The 17391-nt window shown below is 42.1% G+C and overlaps 1 protein-coding gene across 1 annotated transcript in view; it reads left to right on the forward strand.

Moving 5' to 3' along the window:
- Window positions 1-17391, forward strand: part of DAXX (death domain associated protein) — an 894338-nt gene that overhangs the window by 541032 nt on the left and 335915 nt on the right. The window contains exon 6 of the mRNA XM_044083553.1: window positions 2669-3617. Within this exon, the coding sequence (XP_043939488.1) occupies window positions 2669-3617 (949 nt within the window). The remainder of the gene's footprint in view (window positions 1-2668; window positions 3618-17391) is intronic.

The following is a 17391-nucleotide window of genomic DNA, read 5'->3' on the forward strand; positions in this document are numbered from 1 at the left end:
CTTCATGCCTAAGGTGGTATCCAGTGTGGTTCTTAATCAGACCATTCATTTGCCAACTTTCTTTCCCAATCCACAGAACAAGGGGGAGCGGATTCTGCATTCATAGTATGTACGCAGACAACTTAGATTTTTACTTAAACAGGACAAAATCTCTAAGAAAATCTGAACAACTACTGGTGGCATTTGCTGCAGGGGCAGAGGGAAAGGCTATTTCAAAGCAGACTATTTCCAAATTGATAAGCCATTGTATTTGTTTCTGCTATATGCACCATGGTAAAACTATCCCCAGGGGATCAGATCTCATTCCACCAGGACTGCATCTACTTCTACAGCCTTTCTCAGAGGTGTTCCTACCAGAGACATTCTAGAAGCTGCTACCTGGAGCTCAGTTCATACGTTCACCAAACGTTACCATTTAACTTTCTTCTCTAAATCCAGAGCTGGCTTTGCCACTGCTGTCCTGCAGGGCCTTATAGCTGGTCCTAACGCTGTATAAATCCATCCTCCCAACCATAGCTTTGGGAATCTACCCAAATGTAATGACTGCAACAGTGAAACACAAAGAACATAGTACAGCTGTGTACACTTACCATAAATGTAGATGTTCGAGTGTATTCATGGTTGCAGTCCTGGTTACCCTCCCTACAGCCCCCTGTTTTTCTCTTACTATTTCTTTTACTATGCGTAAAAGCCTTTTTGGTGTATTTGGGTTTGTTTGGAGGTATTTTTTTTGTGTTTTTAATTATATATATTTTGCTCCCCATTTGGGGGGTACCTGAGATCTGGGGCAAGAAAAAGTGATGTAATGGCATCGGCTGCATGTTTTATACCCCTGACGACCTGACGTCATGGAAGAAGGGACCGCAACAGACACAGAACCCAAGACTTTGTTAATCAGGCCGACTGAGGGCAACCTGCCAGGAAATTACCCAAATGTAATGACTGCAACATTGAATACACTTGAACATCTACATTTTTGGTAAGTGTATACACAACTGTACTTTTCTTGTATTTTTCACAACAGACTACGTTATGTGTATCATTAACAAACAAGGGCTCACTGATTGGGTCAAAAGTGCAGGTTAGTTCATGCTCATTTAATTGTGGTTATTTTGGCAGCCTTCCTACATAGTATACCTATGGAAAGCATCTGTCCAGTCAAGGGGGGGGAATCTGTTGTGATTAGATTTGTCAAACATTCCAAAAGTGATATAATTTCCCAAGTAGGATCTTCTTTAGTGCATCTTGCTACATATCACCTTTTAAGCCATTTTTTTCTTCATTGTTACTTTTATATTCTATGTTTTTTCACAGTATATTTAGTTACTCCTTTAGACTGTGTCCCAGATTTGGATATACTGCAAAAGACAACCCCCACCCCCACCCCCAAAAAAAAAGTATATATATCCTGGAATAGTGTTATAAAGGGAAGCCATCAGCTGTAGCAGTTGATCTTCAAGGGTGACTTTTGTATCAGGTTCACTGGATTTTCTACCTCCCTGGCCCCCAGCAGCTTGTTTTAATTATTACTGGTATTGGACTTGCAATTTTTATTGGACCTATATCATATCTTTAGATGTTTCAGGATGACATCAACAGCTGAAGAGAGGTTGGATGAAGTTGATAAAAGAAATAAGGAACATGTGGAAATGCTGTCAGTTGTAAAAGTGGTGGTAAGGGCAGCCTGTGGTGGAATTGGAACTGAATGTCAGATGCCCCCTACATCTGAGATTGAGTTTCTCATTTTAAGTCTGTTACAAGATGCATCTTAAGAAGTTAGTTGTTGCCACAAGATCTTTACATAAAATTCTACCTGCACATCAACAGGATGCTAGAATTTTACCTGAAACATGAAGCTGCAGTACTGACACAGCTACACTGCAGTGGAGCTTTTTTTTTTTTAGTTGATTTCATCATAAAGTTGAATACTGTAGAAAGGGGTGAGATTAATTGCTGTTCAGACTAGACATGCTGTATATCACTGATGGCTTTCCTGGCCAATTTTTTGCAGGTAGTGAGGAAAACCACTTCTTCTGTTTAAGACCATATTTAATGGTTTACTGAGAGCTGTATCTGAGAAGAGGGCTGCTTTGTGGTGTATTCATATTACAGTAAACAAAATAATGCTTAACTGAGGATGAACAAGACACATACTAATAAATCATATTTTAGTTTTGTGAGCTGTGATCTTAAAATTTGGTTATAAGTAGTCTGACTGGACTTCTTGTAAAGAAACATATTTTATGGTTGAGAGAGCTGTAATTTTTGGTGTCTTGTTTGACATTTGAGAATTGCATGTGTATGTTTAAAATTTGCTTTCCAAAAACAGTTTTGTGACTTGTGTTTGAGTAGGGTGTCCTTAACCCGTTGTGTCTGTTCTTTGTCCTCATGTTGACATACTGTGGAGAGTCTTGCAGTTTGTTAGTAATTATTGCATTATGATGAAGCACCATATAATGCTTCTTTTTCTATACAGGATTTGTAATGTTACTATTTTTCTTCTTGTAAAGCATATATTTTCAGATACATGCAAATATAGTTTTAAAAAAGCAACACTACGCATTGAAACCCGTTTTTCATCAAACAGCAACAGAAAGTGAAGTCTCACTATTAAATGATAAAGGATATAGTTTGTTTTATTTCTCACTGATATTCTTTATTTTTCAAGGTGACATAAAGATAGAAACACCTGATGCTGATCAGGAACCAGACAACCAGTCTGTGCATTTTGGAGTTTACTCTGGAGCAGAGGAAGTAGAAGACGATGATGAAGAAATAAGTGAAAATGAGGGTGACTCTGTAGATGATGATGAAATTGGTCTGGAGATGGGACCTGAAGAAGACCTCATTTTAGATAAGGACACTTGTTGCACTCTGTCTGACATACCTGATAAAGATGCACAGCTGCAAGTTAAATGTGAAAGTCTTGACTCTGGAAACCATTGCATTGAGGCTGTTGCAAATAAAGTGTCTCTAAATTCTGTTAGCTCTTCGGATGAGACTGATGGTCTTAAAGAGTATACTTTATCAGAAACCTCAGTGACAATTATTAAGGAAGTTTCAGTGAGTCTTACAAGATCTTCAGTGGTAGAGAAGGAGGTTGCAAGGAGGACTTCAAAAACATCTAGCAACGGACTAAACGCAGTGACTCCTCATATTAACAATTCTTCAGAGACATCTTCACATTTTCCAGAGAAGTCCTGCAGAAAACATTTAAGCTTTCCAGATGCTCAGGATATTGAAAATGCAACATCAGAGTGTTCAGAATCATCTAAAAGCCCTCTCAGAATGTCTCAAATCTCTGCAAATATACAAACCAGTAGCCTAGAAGATCAGACAGCTTTGAGCTTTCCAGAGGCTTCTACTAGACTGAGGAGGTCTTTGTCTATGGACTTCAGTCCCAGTCTTGTATCTGAAAAATCAAACACTCCAAGAAAAAATCGATTGCGAAAAAGAAGCAATTCAGATTCCAGAAATCTGTCAATCTTGTCAGCTCCTATAAAGATAGAGACAGAATCTTTTTCAGAAAATGGTGGAAATATACCCATTATGACAGTTAACGGTAGAGCAGTGGACAGTGTTGCAGAAAAAACACCTCCGAGGAAGAAAAGGAAGAGGTCAGTTGCTTCTCTGGGCAGGTGCCTGGCTTGAGCTAGTTCATTTCTGACGTTATTTACAGCAGTTTGTGCGCAAAATAGAGTAACCCGAGAAAGTGCAATGAAATGTATTTGTCTAGCTGCTTTGCTTGCCTCTATTTCATATTTTATCACAGTAGCATTAGTTATTTATTGTTGACACCCTAGTACATGTTTCTGTAAAGAAATTAATTTGTGTTTAAGGGTGAATCCTCCCACTAACGCTTATAATTGTAGTAGTAATTTATTTATTTTTTATTTTTTGTGACACAAAGGGGGAAACCTTTTCAGAGGTCCATTTTAAAAAAAAGTCCATTGTGTGGAAGGAAGTTCAGCATATATAGTTAACTAAATGTGATGCCTAGGTGAATCTGAAGCATAATTAATGCAGCAAGTAATTTTCTCTTAAATTCACCAACTTCACAGCTGATCCAGTGTAGCACTACTAGTAAGAGGGTAAAAGTTTTATTTGGAGATGAGTTCAGGAAATGTTAAATGTTACCCTGAAGTTTAATGTATCTGTCTGTGAAGTAGGATTTGGGTATGTGGATATAATGAGCCTCCCTTCAGTTGCAACAAATTCCTGGTATCTGAAAATGCTTTGAGCCTCCCTGTCAGTAGCATATATTATTGTTGCAGTGCACATGAGCACATATATCTTTGAAATAATCAAGATTTTATTTAAAATGTTTTATTTATTTTTTTACTGATTTGCAGTCGGGTATGCCCATTTATTGACTTTTATCTTTCTGAATTTACCTTGGTCCCACATAAGGGAATAGTGAATAGCCAATGTTTTTATATACACATCAGTTTCAGACTTTGTAATGTATAAGTGCTTAGTTATCCAGGAATATGTTCCCATTTCCTTGATCTATACAATAACACTGCTTTGACTTTTATGTCTGAACTGTTTTTTTTTTCTGTGTGACTGCTAGCAAGGCAAGATGTCTCCGTGACTGGGATATGGGATCACTTTGACAACTAGAGCAGTTATCCCTGGTTATCATTCTATGTAGCTGTAAAAATTAGGTCATCTTTGATTGCCCCGTAGCAGTTCATTTTGAAGAATCTTTACCAGCAATTGTTACTCTGTGATATGGCATCTTGCTGGTTTGTTTTTGCCCATGCTCATTAAGTTGCTGTACTAGTGAGCACCCTCCTGCAGTTTCAGATCAGTTCCTGATGCTGTTAACCATCCGGTTAATCTGCCAAAGGGACCATGCCCTGATTTCTAATGGCACCTTGTATGTTAATCCAGATTTAATATCCACTGTTGAACATTAACTAGGACGTGTAAGGCGATCCAAATTGTATTTCTGCTCATATTGTTCATTAGGACTATGTTTTCCCACCTTTCCTTCAGTCTGGTCTTTGTGCTGCTGTGGCTGCATGCAGACTTTAACACACTGTTTTTCTAGCTGCTAACAAGGCACATTCAGCATTTCTGTTTTCAAAATACAAGGAAGTCCTAAGTTTCTTCTCAGTCAACCAAGCTATTGAATTAGCAGCAAAGCTGAAAACATGCTATTCTGTTAAACAGACATTGCTTTTGTGCAATGAAAATATTTCATCCAATGTTTATTTTATTTATTTATTTATTTTATTTTACATTTGTTGACCGGGATAGTCCGACTGGATGCATGTCCATTTTCAGCGGAGGCCCGGGGAGAAAAGCTCCAAGACATAAAAGACGATTTTGTCTTTTATGTCTGACTACAACCTGTGGTTTAAACTCAGATCCGACACCAGCCATCTCAGGTCTTCAGCCAAACAGCTTCACCACCTTTCCGTACAATGATTTTGAAAGCTTTAATAATTTTAGGCTGTATAGTGCAGATGGTCAAACCAACGTTGCATACTTGAATATTTTCATTTGAAATGCTTTAATGGTATAGTTGTTTCAGGCTATGTCTTGCAATTAGTTTGTCACACAGCTTAATCTTTATTGCCATTATCATAACTCAGCATTCAGTTGTGTATTTTAGCCTTACAAAGAGTTCAGCCATTGGCGTGGATTGCTTGTTACTCTACATTCACGTTTTATTTGTATGGTTCATTTGCCTACTTATTACAGGGATAGTAGCATAATAGGATACAGTTGTAAATCTTATGGCACCATTGAGATTTCTTTATTTACAGTCTCCATAGATCAACAGGTAGCACACTCAGCTTGGGTGCATACAGCTGTGGGTTCTAGTCCCAAGCCAGCTGGGTAGATTATTTTTTCCAATACTAGCAGTGGAGAGCAGTCCAAGGGGAGTGCTGCATTCCTGATTGTGCCATCCTTCGGTTGATATGTTAAACCGAGGCCATGTCTACCTGTATTGATTGCTCATGTGGATTCAGAAGATCCCATGGCACTTACCAAAAAGAGTAGGGGCTATATTTATATACACGTACTTGGTCTACTATCTTAAACTTGACACACGGGTGGTCGAGTCAACCAGTTCCGGTAACCATTTTGTGGAAGTTGGCATAGAAAATACTGGCATACCCAACAACAAACCTTGAAACTCCCTACTGCTCTGAGCACAGGAACAAGTTTGGACAGTCTGTAAATGTCAGCTTTCAACATTCCAACTTTCATAATGTGTGGATCACACAGAATTTGATAGTAAACCCACATACTTTCTAGTACGTTATTAACAACATGACCAAATATTACATTTTTGTAGTTTTGGCTCCGATGCTGTCAGCCATGGGTCCCCGTGGTCCTTCTGCCTTTGAGGTAGAGTGGAGAGCGTTTTCTCTAGTCCAATCTTCTTCCTTGGATCCTACATATCTTCCCTCAATGGGTCCAAGTTCTGATCCCATCAGACCTGTTCCACAGTGACAGCCAGTACAAACTAGCGTCCAGGCAGATGTTCTTCGTGTTTCACTGTTGCAGTCATTACATTTGGGTAATCTGCTGACAGGTTGCCCTCAGTCTGCCTGATTAACAAAGTCTTGGGTCATGCGTCGGTTGCTGTCCCTTCTTCCATGACGTCAGGGGTATAAAACATGCAGCCGATGTCATTACATCAGTCTTTCTTGCCGTGCGGTGCCCGAAGCAGAAGCGGTTCGCAAGTGCTGGTCGGCCGACTCCTGAAATATTCATTTTCGAGTTTCAGAACCGAAGTCTTCAACTAAAAGCTAAGTACCACGTTGGGGAAACTTTTTCTTGCTCTTTACCAATGTCAGTAAAAGTTAATAGTTGTGTTACTTGTGGGAAGCAAATACCTCATAAGGATTTTCATTTGTACTGTATTCCTTGCCTAGGCCCTGACCACAACGTGTCTTGCTGTCGGTTTTGTGCTAAATTTAATCAATGCACTATTAAATGTCTGTATATTTTTGCTTCTAAATATTTTGGCTCTAGATTTAACAATCCCGTCAGTTAGCAATCCGAGTACCGGAATTCCTAAAAAACGCAAAGAAAAAGACAGACAGAGACTGTCAAGGTCCAAAACCGACGACAAAGCTTCTCCTAAGCCAGTCGCCGGTACCCAGTGAGGCGCTTTTGCTGCTCCTGATACCCACTACTTTTGATTCGCAGGCCACTACCGAAACCCATTCGGAGTCCGGTATGCCATGAGATACTTGAAGTATTGAACCCGCGGATGTCTCTACCTTGGATGGGTCCAGAGCCGCTGAACAGGCACTGGCTTCTGAGGGTGTTTACAGGCCTAAAGATTTGTATATTAAACAGATGCCATCTTCAAAACTAAGGCCAAAATCTACTTCTATGTCTAAAAAAACGATGCTTGGGCCATGTGTACAGGCTCCAATGCCTAAAAAACAAATGATCAAAATGGCTGAGGATTTAATTACCTTGATTAGGGGTACCCATCCCCCTTCTGCTAAGAGGCCTAGCAAGACACTGACTATGAATCTTCAGATCAGGTTTCTGTTTCTTCTGATCAGGAATTACTTATTCCCACTTATGAGGACTCCGATGCAGAAGATTCCATCCCTTCTGCTTTTCCTCCTGAGGATTTTTCTTTTGGAGAAACTTTGCATACCTTAAGGGAACACTTTCACTGAGGGAGACAGGATTTCTTAGAATCTAAGAAGAGACTTGGGGATTTCCTTCTTCTTCCTCAGCATAGGCCTTTGGCTATACCTCCTGTTCTAGACATTGTTGATGATGTTTTTTCAGAATCCAGTATGACTCCTGATTCCCTGCCTCCGGCTCCTAGTAAGCTGGACAGATATTACAGGGTTCCTGACTCCCACAAATTCCTCTTTAAAAACCCTACTGCTGACCCTGAAACCATTTCTCAAGGTCCCAAGGTGCGTTAAAGCTTCTACTGCTAAAAATCTTACCCCTTCTGATAGAAATTCCAGGGCACTGGATAGATGGGGTAAGAAGGTTTACACATCTGCAGCCTTGACAATCAGGGCTTTAAACTGTCAATTTCATATGCTTAAATATCAACAGCATGTCATGGGCTTAAACAGAAAATTGTTAATTTCTGACTGTGTGGAAAAGAGAGTTGCAGGACTTATTGCATTCAGCTGAACAAGTTGGAAAACATACTTTACAATGTGGTTTTGATTCCTTGGAGGCCTCTTACAGGGCTGCTGTGACTGGATCTGTGATAAGAAGGCATGCTTGGCTCAAGGAGCAAAATCTGTCTGACCATGTTAAAGCAAAATTGTTGGATGCTCCTTTACAACAGGACAGTCTATTTGGTAATAAGGCAGAAGTAGTTTTGAAAAAGATGGAAGATAAAGCTAAATCTATGCAAACTGTAAAAGATTTCCTGCAAGTGCAGCCACCCAGCTTCAGTAGGCACTGGCCTACTAAGAACTGGTCCTTTCCAGTACCCACAAGTCGCTCAGGTCAAACCCAGACATTCCAAAGGCTCCAGCTTTCAGTCACAAGGAACTTGTAGAACAAAGCAATGGGGTGCCTCCACCTCCAAATCTGGAAGTAACAAGGCACCTTCCTACGGTAAACAGTCTCAATGACTTTCCACTGCAATCACCAAGCACTTATCTTTTGCCACCCCTTTAGGGGGAAAACTGGCACTTCATGCACGAAACTGGCAACTGATTACCCAGGACAAGTGGGTTTTAAATGTAGTATCCCAGGGATACAGATTTCATTTCAACATGTTGCCAGTCCCAAACGGATGGCCAGATCTGCCTTCAAATCAGTGGGCATAGGCCCAGAAACAATTCATGTCCCTCATGAATATGGGGGCTATTCAACCAGTTCCAGAAAAGGAAAAGGGACAAGTTTTTTATTTGAGACTTTTCCTGGTACCCAGAAAGGACAAATCATGGCATCCAATTCTGGACGTATCCATTCAAAATACTTCCTGGACATTCCAAAATTCAAGATGCTGACTCTACAACAGTTACTACTTATGCTAGGCAAGGATGCCTGGTTGGTAACTCTAGACTTAAAAGAGGCTTACCTGCATATCCCAATCAGGGAATCTTGCAGAAGATACCTCCGCTTCAAAGCAGGCTATTTGCATTACGAATTCTCTGCACTGCCCTTTGGCTTACCTACTGTGCCCAAGGTCTTCACAAAGTGCCTTGTACCAGTAATTGCAAAGAAATATTAAGATTTATCCATACCTGGACGATTGTCTAATTCAGGCAGAAAACAAGGACACTCTTCTAAAACATCTGGCGTTTGTAAAAAGGCTTCTAACTTGTCTAGGTTACACCATAAACGAAAATAAATCACAACTGGTACCCTCTCAAATAATTACATTCCTGGGTGCAAGCTTGAATACAGCTGCCCAGATGACTTACCTTACGCCAGAAAAACAAAGCCCAAATCAAATGCACCTACATATCAACCAAAAAGAGATGCTAGCTGTACAGAATGCTCCGACAGCCTTCAAGGACTATCTTCATCCAGGACAACTACTGATAAAGACCGACAACACCACAGTCATGTGGTACATAAACAAGCAGGGGGGTACCCATTCCTACCCCCCTTTGTAGACTAGCCATGGCATTGTGGAACACGGCCTTGACTTATCAAATACATCTACAAGCTCAATTCCTGCCAAGAAAACAAAATACTCAGGCAGACGAACTTATCAGAAATCTTATGGACCCACACGAATGGAAACTGGATCCACAAATCTTCAGCATGTTGATATGCAAATGGGGGAGCCCAGACATAGATCTTTTTGCTTCACCACAAAACTATTAGTTGAGCAAATTCTGCACAAGAATTCATCACAAAAAAGCTTGGAAAGTGGATGCTCTATCCTTCGGCTGGGAAAACCTATCAGTCTATGCCTTTACCCCTCTACCTCTGCTCTCCAAGGTCTTACGAAACGTCAGACAGGAAAAACCAAAAGTTATTCTGATTGCTCCAGACTGGCCTCGCCAGCACTGGTACCCGCTCCTGCGCAATATGTCGCATCTTCCTCCGTGTTACCTGCCTCAGACACCTTACCTGCTGTCTCAGCAGAACTTTCAAATTCTGCACACTCAGCTCCAAAGTTTGAATCTTGCAGCATGGCTAATCAACTAATATCACCAGTTACATCTCTCAGCAAACCTGTGATGTGTGTCATTTTGGAGGCTAGAAGGCCTAGTACTAGAAAATCTTATGCTGACAAATGGAACCAAGCACAAGGAATAAGCACAACAATGGCCAATATTCCTCAGATTCTGCAATACTTAACTGAGATGCTTCACAAGGGCCTATCTTTTTCTTCCATAAAAATCCATGCCTCAGCCATTTCAGCTCATTACAACACAGAACCTCCCCTCTTTTCTCATCCTCTGCTAAAGCAGTACCTCAGAGGGGCCAAAAATCTAAGACCTCCTAGGAGAGCACCAACTCCTGCTTGGGACCTCGATTTTGTTTTGGAAAAAAATCACTCTACCTCCTTTTGAGCCAGCTGCTACTGCGGACCTAAAATTTCTCTCTTGAAAAACAGCTTTTCTTTTAGCAGTCACTTCAGCTAGAAGGATTTCAGAACTCCAGGCTCTTATGGCAATGGAGCCTTTCATTATTTTTTTACCTGGATAGAGTGGCCCTCAGGACCAATCCATCCTTTATGCCTAAGGTGGTATCGAGTGTGGCCCTTAATCAGACCATTCATCTGCCAACTTTCTTCCCAAATCCACAGAACAAGGGTGAGATGATTCTGCATTCATTAGATGTACACAGACAATTAAGATTCTACTTAGGACAAAATCTCTAAGAAACTATGAACAATTACTGGTGGCATTTGCTGCAGGGGCAGAGGGAAAGGCTATTTCAGAGCATACTATTTCAAAATGGATAAGCCATTGTATTCGTTTCTGCTACATGCACCATGGTAAACTTGTCCTCAAGGGGATCAGATCTCATTCCACCAGGGCTGCATCTACTTCTGCAGCCTTTCTCAGAGGGGTTCCTACCAGAGACATTCTAGAAGCTGCTACCTGTAGCTCAGTTCATACGTTCACCAAACATCATCATTTACCTTTCTTCACTAAATCCAGAGCTGGCTTTGCCACTGCTGTCCTGCAGGGCCTTATAGCTGGTCCTAATGCTGTATAAATCCATCCTTCCAACCATAGCTTTGGGATTCTACCCAAATGTAATGACTGCAACAGTGAAACACGAAGAACATAGTACAGTTGTGTACACTTACCATAATTGTAGATGTTCGAGTGTATTCACTGTTGCAGTCCTGGTTACCCACCCTCCAGCCCCCTGTTTTTCTCTTACTATACCTCTCCTTTCTTTTACTATGCTTAAAAGCCTTTTTGGTGTATTTGCTTTTGTTTGGAGGTATATTTTTTTGTGTTTTAAATTATAATATTTTTGCTCCCCATTTGGGGGGCAGCTGACATCTGGGGCAAGAAAAACTGATGTAATGGCGTCGGCTACATTTTTTATACCCCTGACGACCTGCCGTCATGGAAGAAGGGACAGCAACCGACGCAGGACCCAAGACTTTGTTAATCAGGCCGACTGAGGACAACCTGCCAGCAGATTACCCAAATGTAATGACTGCAACAGTGAATACATTCTAACATCTACATTTATGGTAAGTGTACACAACTGTACTTTCCCTTAGAGGAAGTTCTGCTCTCTTCAGCCACCTCCTCCGAGCATTCTGCTGAGGAGGTTCCCCATAAAAGACCATGCAGAAGGAGGCACATAGAGTCCCCTTTGGAATGTCTCACAGAGGATACTGACTTTGACAAATGGGAAGGGTCCCCCACATCACCACCTGATGTCTCATTTGGAGACATTTTGGAGATCCTTAAGCAGAAAAGTGGTTGGTTGTCAGATGCTCCTTCCCCAGAGGAGTCAGTATTTTTGGAAGCTTTTGGTTCTGGCCCAGCTACGTCTTGGGTGATTTTCGCCGACTGATGAGCTTTTCGACCTAGTCTCTTGCTGGGCATGGAAGGAGCTGGACTCTGCCAAACCAATCTTCCATTGTCCAGACAAGATTTTGACACCACCAAAAGACGGACCTCATTGGAGAAAAGGACCCTCAGGTGATGCTATGGTTGTGATGACAGCCACAAAAAAGGAACTAGCTGAGTAGAGCTTCTTTGTCTGTCCTCCTAATGAGTCAAGGACATTGGACAGGTTTGGAAAGTGCATATTTGTTTCAGCGACCATTGCCTTGCGGTTCCTGAATTATTTGGCACACTTTTTGCAATGCTGCAGAGGGATTTGACCAAGGATCTGTCCAGGTCCCTCTTGGAGTCCATGTCTGTGCAGTACTATAGAAGATCATTTTCACAACAGGCCACTCTATTACCCATTTCCTGTGCATCCATGAAGCTGATATCCCATCCTGCAAGCGGGTACCTCACAGGCTGCCAGTTCAGGCATTGCTTTACGGCGACATAACTGGATGCAGTTATGCGACTTTGTAGAGCCTTTTAAGTCTTTATTCATCAATTGAAAAAAGAAAGCTGCACCAAACTTCTTGTCCCTAATATGTTCAAGGATCCTGTCCTTGAACATTCTGTTAGTTTTACCTATATAGAATACAAAACATTTCTGCCAGAAAGAGAAATAAACATGGATTGTTCTGCAATCAGCATAGCCCTTGCTTGTGATAGTAAATTGTTGCACGGGGTGTGTAAAAGTATTATTGTATTTATTATAGCATTTATTATTATTACAACTGTAAGGATAGCAATGCCCTGGCCACACACATTAAGGAAACAGACTGCACACACTATTTTAAATTTTTTGTTATTCAAGTTGTTCACCTTGGTGTAAGAGAGGGTGATATGGAAAATTTAACTGAGAGCGTTGAACAAAAACGTATTCTCTCTCTCTGAATGCTGAAAGATACCCTGGTTTTAATAGTACAACATCCTTAAAACCTTTTTTGAAGTCTCGCCGCCTCAGGCGTTAAGTATTTTTATAGTCATTTATGTATGTATAATTTGTCTTCTCACACACATATACATATATGCTTTTAATATATTTTTGACGTGCCTTTTTCTGCCTTAATATGCCTTTATATGAGTTTTAGATGAACCTTTATGAATAATTTTTTGTTCCAAGATGATTCTTAGTACTTTTTTTTAGATAGTAATATGTTTTTTAAGAATTTGTCTGTATATGGTTTTATGTAAATATATTCAATATATTCTGATGTATATTGTATATATAGGTTTTCCTATATATATATATATATATATATATATATATATATATATATATATATATATATATATATATATATATATATATATATATATATATAGGTTCATAGGTTGATACTAAGCTATCTGCCCTAGGGCATTTATAAGCTTAGCCAGTGTGTGTTTGGCTTTCGCCTCCCTTTTAGATTAGTTAAGGTCACAGAAGTTAGCCCTTTTAGAGCTAGTTTACTGTGCCTCTCTCTAGCAAGGACATAGAAAGAGATCCCAGGGGTAAACTTACGATCCCCCATCCACTCGTCAAGATTTCTCTTGAAAAGGGTCAATGAGGGGCTCTGCCTAACATGGATTGGGATCCTGTTCCAGAGTGAGGGGAGCCTTTGGGATATGAATCTATCCCTTCCAGCATGTCCTATTTATTGCCGTGCTGAGGTTTAAGTCCCTGGAACATGTAGCTCTAAGGGATTTGGATTTCCTGAGGTGGAGCATGTCCATTAATTTTGGGTTGGACATGGCTTTATATGTCAGGCATAGGTCGCCTCTGAGTAGGTGGTAAGTAACTGAGTAGAGCTGGAGTTTCTTTAGCCGAACTGCATAGGGCATCTGTTTGAGGCCCTTGATCCTCTTGGTGAGGTACTTTTGGGGTCTCTCCAGTTGTTGCAGGTTCTTTGGTATGATGCATCCCAAAGGGGGCATTGTATTCAATTATGGGCCTGATGAGTGATGAGTAGAGGGGCACAATGACCTCTCTTTATCTAGATGTGAACCCTTTCGTGATAAGGTAGGCTATATAGAAGGTCTTTCTAACCAGTTTGGCAACGTGATTGTCAAAGGAGAGATTACTATCTACTTGGGCCCCCAAATCCCTAATTACTTCTTCCGTACTTAATGGATTTCCACCTATGTGGTAATTTGTGGGCACTTTGTTTTACCCAAAGGGGCTGACTATGCACTTTTTGGCATTTAGCTTGAGGCCATGGCTCTGGCACCAGGTATCCGTCTCTGTGAGACCTTTTTGGAGGATGCTTGTGTCAGCCGGAGAGTTGATTATGGCTCCCAGTTTGCAGTCATCTGCGAACTTGGTCAGCCATAGTCCTCCCGTGTTAACCTGTACCTCAGAGAAGTATATACCGAACAAGAGTGGTCCCAGGACTGAGCCTTGTGGGATGCCACTTGTAACTGGTTTTGAGTTTGACATGGCACCTGCAATTCTGACCATGTGGGTTCTATCCCTGAGCCAGTTTGCAACCCATCTTGTGATACAGGGGTTGATATTTAAGCTGGTGAGCTTATTTATGATGCCCGAGTGGGGTATTGTGTCGAAGGCTTTTGCGAGTTCCACGTAGGCTGTGTGGACTACCTTCCCTTCATCTCTGGCCTTAGTAACTGTTTCAAAGAAGTCAACTAGGTTTAAGAGGCACGATCTGCCCTTAACAAAGCCGAATTGGGTAGGATCCAGTGTCTGGAGGTTCCCAATGTCTTTGTTTATGATGTCCATGATGATACGCTCCATAGCTTTGCAGACCAGACTAGTCAGGCTTATGGGGCGATAGTTACTGGGGGCCGTTGTGGCACCACCTTTGTGGAGCGGGACCACTGTTGCTGTACGACATTCTTTGGGTACATATCCTGTAGTAAGGCTGAGATTGAACAGTGACTTTATGTGACGGTTCAGTTCTTCTTGGAGCTCGTGTAGGACGCAGCCCGGGACACCGTCTGGTCCCATTGATGCTGTGTTTTTTGCTTTTGAGAGGGCAGCTTTCACCTGTGCATCTGTGATGTCAGGGAGGCTACATTCTGTTGGTATGGACATTTCCTCTTTTGGGGGGGGAAGGGGGGGAGAAGTTTGCACTGAACCTGTCTGCCAGGATGTTGGCAATGTCTGTGGGTTCAGTGTATTTTTTGTCATTTTGCACCAACTCAGAATATATCTGGGAGTTGCCACTCAGATTCCTGACATAACTAAAGAAAGCCTTGTGATTATCTTTAGCGTCTTGTGCAATTTTTCTTTCAAAGCTGGCCTTGGATGATTTTATGAGGGATCGTAGTTGCTTGCTAGTACTGATCAGAGATGCCTTCCCTTTTTGGGATTTTGCTCTATCATGTAGTAGCTTCCTCCTTCTGTTGTATAGCTTATTTATGGCCAGGGTCCACCAGACGGGTCTCCTGCCTTTGGAGGAGTGAGTCTTGGTTTTATTTGGGATAGCACGATCCATGCATTACTGTAGGTGTCCATAGAATGCGTTTGTAAAGGATTCTGCGGTTTGGGCAGTATTTTCCACTGGCTCGGGGGCTTTGAAGGATTCCACCTCGGTTTTGAAAAGTGTGAAGTTTGCTTTTGAGAAATTTTTCACCGTGGTTTCCTTGGCTGGGGTGGGGATGGGATAATGGATGTCCATTGAGATTAATTTATGGTCTGAACTTACCAATGAGGGGTTTACCTCTGGTGTGGAACATACTCCCAATGTTGGTGATGACCAGGTCCAATATGTTGTCCCCTCTTGTGGGAGTGGTGACCAATTGTTCCATAGCATTTGAGTTTATAAATTCTAGGAACCGTTGGGCTAGGGTGTTGGGGATTGAGTAGATGTTCATCGTGCATACAGCTGCAGTCATAACAGATGGGTTCTCCTGCCGTCAGGCGGGTCCTCGGTCGGCCGAATTCCAAAGTCTAGGTCCAGCGTTGGTTGTCGTTGCTTCTTCCCTGACGTCAGTGCGCCAGGGTATAAAAGAACCAGCCGACGCCATTTTCTTCAGTCTTTCTTGCCGCGCGGTGCCCGAAGCAGAAGCAGTTCGCAAGTGCTGGTCGGCCAGCTTCTGAAATTACGAAAATTTTGCAACCGAAGTCTTCTTGAAAGCTAAGTAACCCCGTTGGGGAAACTTTTCTTGCCTCAGACCGATGTCAGACAAAGTTAATAATTGTATTTCTTGTGGGAAGCAAATACCACATAAGGATTTTCATTCCCTCTGCATTCCTTGCTTAGGCCCAGACCACGACGTCTTGGTCGGTCGTTTTTGTGCTACATTCAACAAACGCACCATTAAGCGTCGGGCGGAGTTCGCCCAGCACTATTTTGGCAGAAAATTTAACTATATTATGTCGTCGGATACTCCGACTCCAGTTTTGTCTAAAAAACCCAAAGATAAGGACCGACACACGAGGTCCGCGGCCTCTACCGACACCACGCCAAAGCCGACTACAGGTGGTCCGGTTCTCAGCGAGGCGCCTACGCAGCCCCTGCCTACCGACGACACTTCATTGGCGGTGTCTTCTGTGCCCGAGGTCGCAGGCTCCTCGGCCCACACCCCGACTACAGATACCGAAGCCACTTTTGGTGGTGAATGTCAAAATGTAGACAGGTCTGCCTCCTCTCAATGTGTCTTCAGGCCTTCATCTTCTTTTTCTATCAAGGCTTTCACCAAGTCTAAAGCAGCCATGCATTCTAAGAAACAAACTCCACAGGGCCCTTCTCCAGGCCCCATGCCTAAAAAACAGATGCTTAAAATGGCTGAGGATTTGGTTACTCTTATCAGGGGTTCTCAACCCCCTCCCCCCAGACAAAAGGCCCAGAGTGGAGGAAGAATCCCCCTCCTCTGACCAGGCCTCCATTATTTCAGATCACTCTGATGAACAGGAACATTCTTACTCCCCTTTTGAAGATTCTGATGCTGAGGAGTCCATTCCCTCCATCTCCCCCCCCCCCCCAAGAGGATTTCTCATTTGGGGAAACCTTGCATACCTTAAGGGAACACTTCCACTGGGAAGGCCAAGAGTACTCAGATTCCAAGAAAAGGCTTGGGGATTTTCTCTTGCTACCCCAGCACAGGCCTCTGGCTATACCTCCTGTCTTAGACATACTAGATGATGTGTACTCAGAGGCCTGCCTTGACCCGGATTCTTTACCTGCAGCCCCAGTCAAGCCTGACAGGTACTACCGGGTTCCTGACTCACACCAATTTTTATACAAAAGCCATGCGGCTGACCCAGAAACTATCTCACAGGGCCCCAAGGGAATTAAGGCCTGCACTGCTAAAAACTCATTACCTTCCGAGAGTGATTCCAGATCCTTAGAAAGGTGGGGAAAAAAGGTATACACCTCGGCCACCTTAACCATGAGGGCATTAAACTGCCAGTTCCATATGCTAAAGTACCAACAGTTTCTGTTAT

The sequence above is a fragment of the Protopterus annectens genome, chromosome 9.part0 (assembly GCF_019279795.1).
Source record: "Protopterus annectens isolate FY-2018-M chromosome 9.part0, PAN1.0, whole genome shotgun sequence".
Classification (NCBI taxonomy): domain Eukaryota; kingdom Metazoa; phylum Chordata; order Ceratodontiformes; family Protopteridae; genus Protopterus; species Protopterus annectens.